Genomic DNA, 10,098 nt, shown 5'->3' with positions numbered 1-10,098 from the left:
TGGCTATGGCTGTATCCCAGTTTTCCAGGCGGTCCTCCGGCTGTATCCATCATCTCCACGGAGAGGGCAGACAGCGGGAATCTGATGCCGAGCGTTCGGCAGTTTCGGACCATCCCTACCTCCAGCAATGCCCGGGCTGATGACTCTCTGTTCGGACCTGAGAGCGTGCAACAGTGTGTGAACAGTCTCCCCAGAGTTGGCGTAGCTGAGTTCAGCACAGAACAGGCCAGCAGTCCTGATGCCAGCCCTACAGCTGGTGAAGAGGACCAATCACAGTGAAGGAGCCTCCCATCAAGGAAACCAGGAAGTGGAGTAATCTTCAAGTAATGTGCAAGGTAAAAATAGGAGGTGGGAATAACCTTTACTATGTGTAATAGCGATGTGTGGCCGACGGCTGACAATTGCCCAAACAGTCAATACATTACCTGTCCCGGTCTTGGTCTTCTCCCGCGCTCTGAATGTCCCGGCCAGTGATTGGTTTGTCAGCTCAGAGACTGCTCTGAAGCTGCAGCCACGGCACTGGGATGCATGCACTGCACAGGAAAAGACCAGAAATGTGGAGAGGTAATGTTTTAACTGTTTGGGCAAGATCTGCACGGACATCACTAACGATGTCCATACAGCCCTTGCTAAATGATTATGGGCAGTTTACAATATTGATCAGGCCTTCATCGGCACATGTAACCCTAAATCTGCCCCAAAGTTTAGATATATAACCTGTATAATCATAAAAGACCGATGTCCACTCACCAATGGTACAAAATTGTTCTTTATTTTTAAAGTATATAAAGTACAACATATGAAATACTGTGCAAAAATGTGACAGTCACAAGAATGCCCCTTCAGGTCTGTGCGTACATGCGTTCTGAGAATGAAGAATTAAAGCTTTAGAGAGAGCAGTCACCATTGCCTGGTGTACCCATTGTGATAGTATAGAGCCCACTGGAAGCGTTTACAGGCACTCTCCATAATGCACCGCTAACATATAATATTAGAACGGTCTTCATACACAATATTATATATTATCTTTTAACATCTCGGTAGACACTCATGACCAAAGTGCAGTTCAAAAGAGAAAAAATAAAATAATAAAATAAACGAACAAACACACAAAGTAATAAGATGCACTTTAAGCAACTGGAACCTGCAGCTTCTTCTCTTATTGTAGTACATCAGATTATCAAAAGTCAGTAAACATTTAGCGAGGCTGAACGTTTCTTACCCCATAAGGACTATAAATACTGACATGAAGCTATGCTGTCAGCAATAGTTAGTAAATATATGGGTACATGCATGTATTTCCTCTGAATACATATATGCACATAATTCTATATCAAGGATGGGGAACCTCTGGCCTTCCAGCTGTTGCAAAACTACAATTTCCATCATGCCTGGACAGCCGAAGGCTGTCCAGGCATGATGGGAGTTGTAGTTTTGCAACAGCTGGAGGGTCAAAGGTTCCCCATCCCTGTTCTATATAGTATAATAACTAAGAGAGTGCACTATATTATGCATAGTCACACACTAAGAATGGGATTTTTTTTGCAGTTTCAATCATCTGGATTTAGACTGTTGGATATTAGGATGACCATGGCTATAACATAGTGTTATAAAACTGGATAAAGCCCAGGGACCATGTAGCCAATGCACTTACAATAGTTGTTACAGGCCCCTACATTATAGGGCCATATATTTTGTCAAAAATTATATTTTCTGGCTACTAACATAAAAAAAAAATTAATCTTTGCTCCTAAAGTCGGCAGTCATTTGTTCGAGGATTCATACAAGTCGTATGTAGTTCCAGTCACTAGATCATAGCAAAGACATCAGAGAATTGTTCTATAGAAACTGAGTGCAAAACAAAAGAGAAAAATTCTTTGATGCAAAATTTCTATATTTTTTTTTATTATTTTAATTTTAAAACATGTATATGTCATAGTTTTAAAGAGGTTGATCAGGATAAGGTAGGGAACCTTGGCTCTTCAGCTGTTGCAAAACTACAACTCTCATCATGCCTGGACAGCCAAAGCTAAAGCTTTGGCTGTCCAGGCATGGTGGGAGTTGTAGTTTTGCAACAACTGGAAATGCCAAGGTTCCCTACCCCTGAGATAGAATGATCTACCAAAAACAGTGCCACACTTTTTCCTAGGGCTGTGCCTGGTATTGCATCTCAGCCTTATACAAATGAATGGAGCTGAACCGCAAAACCAAACACAGCCCAAAAAAACTAAAAAAAGATCAAAAACAAACGTTTCATTCAAATCCTGTACAACCCCTTTAAGAACATACTGTTGTTCAGAGTTGATATTAAAAAAGAAAACTGTTGATATTAGAAAAAAAACACTTCATTTGCCCCAAAAAAAGTGCCCCAAATGTCTTTAACAAAGTGCATAAGTTTCCAAATGGAATGGCATCAAGACACTCATGGAGCTGGGCGATAGTAAGTATATTTAAGGTGACTGGCAGACACCGATCTCTTGTTCTTGTACTGCCTATTGGGCGAAACTTTGCAGACACAAATTAAAAAAAAAAAAAAGAGCCCTTCTTTAGGGTGTAGATTTCATTATTTTCAGCAGATCAGTTGCAGAATATGAAAACAAATATCTGCAGTGTGTGCACATGTCCTTACATTGATTACCCTGCATTTTTTTTCCCGATAAACCGGAAATCTCATAAAATCCGTATCATTCCTGAGAGTAACGTTAACATACTGAAAATATAACGTGTCTTCACCACTACTGTCTATTGATAGCTACAAAAAGCGTGTTAACGGTATAACCCGGTTAGCGATAGAAACCTCATCTATTCCTACTAGATTTTATGCATATATACTGGCTACAAGTGTTAGTAAATCAGTCACTGGTTACTACTCAGTATGGGCTATACATAGCCCCACGTTATGTCAGGAGGTGACTAACCAGTCAAGGTTAAGCCACTCTTAGCAGGTAATCTGAACTGGCTGACATAACGTTGTAAGCCTCGTAACGTCCTGGTCACGTTGTGTACCTGACAGCTCTACACAAAAACTAGTGCAGAAAAAAAAACAACACAAATATAGGAACCCGAGTCTTCGTCAAAGTCTGTCCGTATTTGCTACCATTCCTTCCCGGACCACTTTTCCTTCGGAGAAAGATAATTCGAACCAGACTCACATCCGTAATGGAGTGGACGTAATCTTTCAGCATGGCTGGCGACCATGACCACTTTTACCCGAGAGACGTGCATGCTCTATGGGTGTCTTCACTGGACGGGAGCTGAGGCCTGCGGCATGGCGATGTCGCTTAGCCTGCTCACTTCCATCTGCCAAGTAGGGAGTTTTTTTGTTGATAGGTGGCGCCGCGTGTGCTTGGTCAGGTGATCGCTGCGCATGAATCGACGGTCGCACTTGGGACACGCAAATTTCTTCTCTCCCGTGTGCGTTCGGCGGTGCCGAGACAGTTCATCTGAGCGAGCAAACTTTCTTTCGCAACCTTCCCAACTACAGCTGAAGGGTTTTTCTCCTGTGAACAAATAAAGAAGCAAAATTAATATATAATATATAAGAATAAGTTTACTATGTAAGCATAAAACTACATAATGAGTCTAACTTTAGAGGGATAAGGAACTTTCCGCCCTACAGCTGTTGCAAAACTACAATTCCCATCATGCCTGGACAGCCAAAGCTTCGCTTTGGCTGTCCAGGCATGTTGGGAATTGTAGTTGTGCAGCAGCTGGAGGGCTGAAGGTTTCCCATCCCTGACTTGGTTGCCCATTGGTGTGATGTAATACCACATATAACCTATAGTGGTCACTGCAGTAGTAATCTGCAGTTTTAACCAATGGGGATGGCTCACTGTGACCTGAAACAGTATTCATATACACTCATTGCATTGATATGAACTATGACCCTACAGCTACATATACCGTAGTTGATCAATACATGATTTTTTTTCAGTGACAGAGATGGTTCCATCTATGTCTGCCACAAACTTATTCTAGTTTCCTGAAATATTCTGTGCTGCTGTGGATAGACAGGATGCCGGCGTCTTACCTGTATGCGTTCTCATATGCGCCTTCAGATGGGAGCTCTTGAAGTAAGTCTTGCCGCACCCGGGCTGGCTACAGATATGACTTCTAATTCGGGAGTTATCGAGGTTCGATAGGACTTTTCCTTCTGTAGGTGCAATGCCTGGCGCTGGTGCAATCGGTGACAGTCGATGACCGCTGGACACAATAGTCTTTGTACTTTGCACTACAGGTTGGGGCATCACAAACATCACCGCCCCTTTTGGCACTTGCGCTCCCATGTAAAACAGCGGCTGCACCATTGCTGGGGACTGGGCAGGAGTATTGGGGACTACAGTCGTCACCATGGAATTGTTAGAAGAGAAGGGAACCATCTGGCACAGGACCGGGACCGGTGACACAGCATTGGCAGGTAGCGGAGTGGAGACTAGCAGCGGCGGGGATGGGATCTGCATTGGAATAAGGCAAGCATCGGAGTTTGCTTTACTAGTGCAATTGTGGAGACTGTACTGGAGGCTGTTCTGTACAGGACGGACGATGGGCGCTGTCTGCGTTTCAGTCTTGATCTGCTCACACCTGATATCTTGGGTCGGACACTTGTCGCTGTTTGCTATAGGACGTTCACACTTCTTCGGCAAAACCGTCTGTGGATTGTAGAGCTGAGCGTCTGCAGTGTGGCGGATGACGCTGGTGACTTGGGCTTTTGGCTGGGCTAGGCCGGAATTGCTATGGCTCGCGGGCCTGTTTTTGTCGGTAGACGGTGCTGGACACACTGTGGTGATGCCAGGGGAATGTGACATCTCGAATTCAGAGGGGCTGTATGGTGGCGTCAGGCACTGAAAAGGCACAAGAGGAGACGTAAGTTCAAAGCATTCAACTAACAAAAAATTTTATTCTAGTTTGTCTGTTAAAGGGGACGTTCACACTTACCGGATCCGCAGCGTATTTTCTGCTGCAGATCCGCAGCAGATTTCATTTAGATAACTGAACACAGCATCAAATCTGCACCATCAAATATGCTGCGGATCCTGTAGGTGTGAACGCACCCTTAAAGGGGTTATACTATTTGCAAAAACAGCGCCACCCCTGTGCTCGGGATGTGTGTGGTATTACAATTCAGCTCTATTCACTACAATGGAACAGAGCTGCAAAGCCCCCACAGCCCAAGTGAGGACAGGAGAGGTGCTGTTTCTGAAAAAAAGCCCCCATGTTTTTCTAACCCAAGTAAAGTGGTTCTAATGCAGGAAAAAAAAAAACATTTTAAATCAACTATTGTCAAAAAGTTATACAGATTTGTTAAAGACTATTACACCTTCCAGTACTTACAGCTGCTGTCTGTTCTGCAGGAAGTGGTGTATTCTTTACAGTCTGACACAGTGCTCTCTGCTGCCACCTTTGTCCGTATCATGAACTGTCCAGATCAATAGCAAATCCCTATAGAAAACCTCTCCTGCTCTGGACATTTCCTATCACGGACAGAGGTGGCAGCAGAGAGCACTGTGTCAGACTGGAAAGAATGCCCCACCTTCTGCAGGACATACAGTAGCTGATAAGTATTGGAAAAATTGAGATTTTTAAATAGTAAATTACAAATTTATATAACTTTCTGACACTGGTTGATTTGAAAAAATAAATAAATAAATAAATAAATAAATAAAAATAAATAAATTTAAAAAAAAAAAATCGCTGGACTACTCCTTTAAATTAATAATTAAATTTTCCAATGATATTATGAATCATCACAATCAATGTCAAGTCTTCAAGGACTGGGTCACAGCAATATACCGCAGTACGGTTGTGTAATAACAAACACGCCAGTGCACACTTACAAAGGCCGGCATGCTGCTATTGCTGCCGCTGCTGCCGAACTCGGCTGTCATCAGGCTGTCCTCGCTCTCCGACAAGTCAGACGCAGGAGTGATCGGCCTCAGATCTGCGTAACTTTTGGACTCCGGCTTCCAGCGGTTGCTCATGTACATAAGGGCCTCCACGGCTTCAAAGTCGCCCTTCTCCGTGGCGGATTTCCAGGGAGCGCCACCGTAGGGGTGAATCCTAAGAGCTTCCATTTTTTATGTCTAGTTTAAAGGGGAGAGAGAAAAAAATATAATGTGTCATTTTATAGTGGATTTACAATGAAGTATTGTGTCCCATGCTGGTGTGCAAGGATCTTGTCACATGACACAATAGTTCCTATGCCCTCTATAGCTGGGGTATTAAGGCGAAAATAATTTTTATTTCCAATCAACTGGTTTTAGTACGTTATATAGATTTGTAATTTACTTCTATTAAAAACTTTAAAATATTCCAGTACTTATCAGCTGCTGTATGTACTGCAGGAAGTGGTGTATTCTTTCCAGTCTGACACAGTGCTCTCTGCTGCCACCTCTGTCCAGAGAAGGTGCAAATCCCCATAGAAAACCTCTCCTGCTCTGGACAGAAGTGGCAGCAGAGAGCACTGTGACAGACTAGAAAGAATACACCACTTCCTGCAGGACATACAGCAGCTGATAAGTACTGCTAGACTGGAGATTTTTAAATCAAAGTAAATTACAAATTTATATAACTTTCTGAAACCGGTTGATTTGAAAGAAAAAGATTTTCCCCTTTAAACTCATGACCCTCCAGCTGTTGCAAAACTACAATTCCCATCATGCCTGGACAGCCTTCGGCTGTCCGGGCATGATGGGAATTGTAGTTTTGCAACAGCTGGAGGGCAGCAAGTTTGACATCCTGATTTAGGGCATGCTGGGACTTGTAGTCCCCATTTGTCTGTTAAATAAGCCATTGCCAGTGGACAGTAATAATGATTTTATTCAGTTCTATATCGCCAACATATACTGTAGTCACATCAGGTTATTATTGCACTTCGGTTTTAACCTCCACCCCCACCCCAGTGGGCGCCCTGCCAGCAGCAGCCGTCATGTGTGTGAGAAGCATTACAGCAGACGCTTTACGTCAGCCTTTGTGTTGTTCTCCCACACGCCTCGCTCCCGCCTCTCACCCCAGTTACACAAACACAGGGCTGCCGCGACGCAGCCAATCAGCGCCTTAGTCGACGCCCATTGGCTGCCAGAGCCTACCAGACCGCTCGGTGATTGGTCGGCGGCCTCGGGGGCGTACACGTGAAGGAAGCGTGATCAGCTGCTGCCTTACAACCCTCAGGAAGCGTGAACTCTGGGACCTGCCGCTCTGTTACCTTTCACCCAGTTTCTGTCGGGGCGCGTCCCCGCCGCACCTACATATATATACACAGAGCCGGGGGCGCGCACAGCTACTGGGATTATTCAATGGCTTATCTGTAAAACATATGGGGATGCTAGGACCACCCCAGTGTATAGAGCTGGACTCCCAGCAATCAGCTCCATAACAAACTACATCTAATCTCCATTTAGTGCTTTACACCAGCCTGAGGCTCTCCAGCTGCTGCCAAACTACAACTCCCAGCATGTACTGGCCAGACATAATGGGGGGTGTAGTAAAAGATTAGGCACTAACACTACAACTCCCAGCATGCACTGGCCAGACATAATGGGGGGTGTAGTAAAAGATTAGGCACTAACACTACAACTCCCAGCATGTATAGAAATTGCACAAGAACACCATATGCGTCCTATGAATTGTTATTGTAGAACAAGAACTCCCAGCATGCCTATTTATCTAATGGGGTGACACAACAACAACTCCCAGCATGCCTATTTATCTAATGGGGTGACACAACAACAACTCCCAGCATGCCTATATATCTAATGGGGTGACACAACAACCCCCAGCATGCCTATATATCTAATGGGGTGACACAACAACCCCCAGCATGCCTATATATCTAATGGGGTGACACAACAACCCCCAGCATGCCTATATATATATAATGGGGTGACACAACAACCCCCAGCATGCCTATATATATATAATGGGGTGACACAACAACCCCCAGCATGCCTATATATATAATGGGGTGACACAACAACCCCCAGCATGCCTATATATCTAATGGGGTGACACAACAACCCCCAGCATGCCTATATATCTAATGGGGTGACACAACAACCCCCAGCATGCCTATATATCTAATGGGGTGACACAACAACCCCCAGCATGCCTATATATCTAATGGGGTGACACAACAACCCCCAGCATGCCTAAATGTTAATGTTGCAAAACATTACAGGTGACAGTCTTCTCTCTTCTCCCAGAATCTGCAAAACAACCCCTGACCCACCCTGCACTATAGGCAATACAATGGATGAATATCAGTGACCCCCCCCCCCCCCCCTCCTCCATGATCGGGGGGGGGGGGGCTCCAACAAACAACAGCTTCCAGCATTATATAATACAATCTGTGGCAGTGACACTACAACTCCTAGCATGCCTAGCCAATACAAACCCAAACCCAGACCCACCCCTGCACTACAGCTGATACAGTGTAACTATATTGTAGGAAGGGAAAAAAGTAAGTGCCCCCTTCCCATATACCACACTATGGTGGTGGTCTCCAACTACAACTCCCAGCATGCCCAGCCTGTGGCAGGGACACTACAACTCCCAGCATGCCCAGCCTGTGGCAGGGACACTACAACTCCCAGCATGCCCAGCCTGTGGCAAGGACACTACAACTCCCAGCATGCCCAGCCTGTGGCAGGGACACTACAACTCCCAGCATGCCCAGCCTGTGGCAGGGACACTACAACTCCCAGCATGCCCAGCCTGTGGCAAGGACACTACAACTCCCAGCATGCCCAGCCTGTGGCAGGGACACTACAACTCCCAGCATGCCCAGCCTGTGGCAGGGACACTACAACTCCCAGCATGCCCAGCCTGTGGCAGGGACACTACAACTCCCAGCATGCCTAGCCTGTGGCAAGGACACTACAACTCCCAGCATGCCCAGCCTGTGGCAGGGACACTACAACTCCCAGCATGCCCAGCCTGTGGCAGGGACACTACAACTCCCAGCATGTGGCAGTGACACTACAACTCCCAGCCTGTGGCAGGGACACTACAACTCCCAGCATGCCCAGCCTGTGGCAGGGACACTACAACTCCCAGCATGCCCAGCCTGTGGCAGGGACACTACAACTCCCAGCATGCCCAGCCTGTGGCAGGGACACTACAACTCCCAGCATGCCCAGCCTGTGGCAGGGACACTACAACTCCCAGCATGCCCAGCCTGTGGCAGGGACACTACAACTCCCAGCATGCCCAGCCTGTGGCAGGGACACTAAAACTCCCAACAACACCATTATAAGCATTATTAGGATCTTATTTATAAGAACTACAAGTCTCAGCAAACCTTGTAATGCTGTATAGAATAGTATGGGGACTAATGGGTGTGGGCAGCAGCTTACCTCTCCGTATATGATGGGCAGTGTAGCGGGCGATGTGCTCTGTGCTGCTCCTCACTTGTGTGCTGCTGTACACAGCTCCTCCAGCTGCTCCATTCAGATAGTGCTGCTGCTCATGGAACGTAGAGCCGGGCGGGGAAAGCCTCAGCCAATCAGCGGTAAAGGTGTGTAAGGCGGCGGCCAATCAGCGGCCGGATCGCACGTGATCAGCTGGTGCTTAGCGGCGTGGTAGGGATGTAGTCAGTGCGTGGTCCATAGCGGCCGGGGGCTGAGCAGCCCGGGAAGTCCCATAGTGATGCAGCATCCCCGGCATCCTCCGCACTCATCCAGGAGGAGGGAGCCGGGCGGGGAGGCTGCGTGACTAATTGTCACGTCTCAGGCCTGCTTACCTTCCCTTCCCCCTCAAAATGCGGAGCAAGGACTAGATGGCGGATAGCTGGTCCTGCAGTCTTTGTAAGGAGTCATAGGGGTCATCATAAGCAATGAGATGCCATATATATATATATATATATATTACCTAGATTCTGCATCTAGTAACCTGGACTCAACAATGTGCAGCCAAGTCTGTGGAGTTGAAATTAAAGTGAATGTCCCATCAGGTGCATTTGCTTTAAGGTGTCACTGTCGTTTCAGTTTTTAATTTAATTTTTTTCAATAGTCCAGGCGATTTTAAGAAACTTTGTAATTGGGTTTATTGGCCGAAAAATGCATTTTTATCATGAGAAAGCAGTGTGAAGCTCTCCCTCCCCTG

At 46.1% G+C, this 10,098-nt stretch overlaps 1 protein-coding gene across 1 annotated transcript; it reads right to left on the bottom strand.

The window, feature by feature from the left end:
• Positions 1 to 753: 753 nt before the first annotated feature.
• Positions 754 to 9,440, bottom strand: KLF10 (KLF transcription factor 10). The gene is made up of 4 exons (XM_069957278.1): positions 9,351 to 9,440; positions 5,835 to 6,080; positions 4,031 to 4,841; positions 754 to 3,500 (listed from the first exon to the last, which is right to left on the bottom strand). The coding sequence occupies exons 2-4, from the start codon at positions 6,069 to 6,071 to the stop codon at positions 3,241 to 3,243; spliced, it is 1,308 nt and encodes a 435-aa protein (XP_069813379.1). The 5' UTR covers positions 6,072 to 6,080; positions 9,351 to 9,440; the 3' UTR covers positions 754 to 3,240.
• Between the last annotated feature and the right edge of the window lie 658 nt (positions 9,441 to 10,098).

Source organism: Dendropsophus ebraccatus, chromosome 2 (assembly GCF_027789765.1).
Source record: "Dendropsophus ebraccatus isolate aDenEbr1 chromosome 2, aDenEbr1.pat, whole genome shotgun sequence".
NCBI lineage: Eukaryota > Metazoa > Chordata > Amphibia > Anura > Hylidae > Dendropsophus > Dendropsophus ebraccatus.
This window is presented reverse-complemented; position numbering and strand designations above follow the sequence as displayed.

What these genes read in the sequence shown, in the direction of transcription:
- KLF10 (XM_069957278.1), bottom strand. Translation starts at nt 6,071, where the DNA reads ATGGAAGCTCTTAGGATTCACCCCTACGGTGGCGCTCCCTGGAAATCC. An exon ending in ATAGCAGCATGCCGGCCTTT is followed by an intron (nt 4,842 to 5,834) that starts GTAAGTGTGCAC and finishes GTGCCTTTTCAG; the next exon opens with TGCCTGACGCCACCATACAG. An exon ending in GCATATGAGAACGCATACAG is followed by an intron (nt 3,501 to 4,030) that starts GTAAGACGCCGG and finishes ATTTGTTCACAG; the next exon opens with GAGAAAAACCCTTCAGCTGT.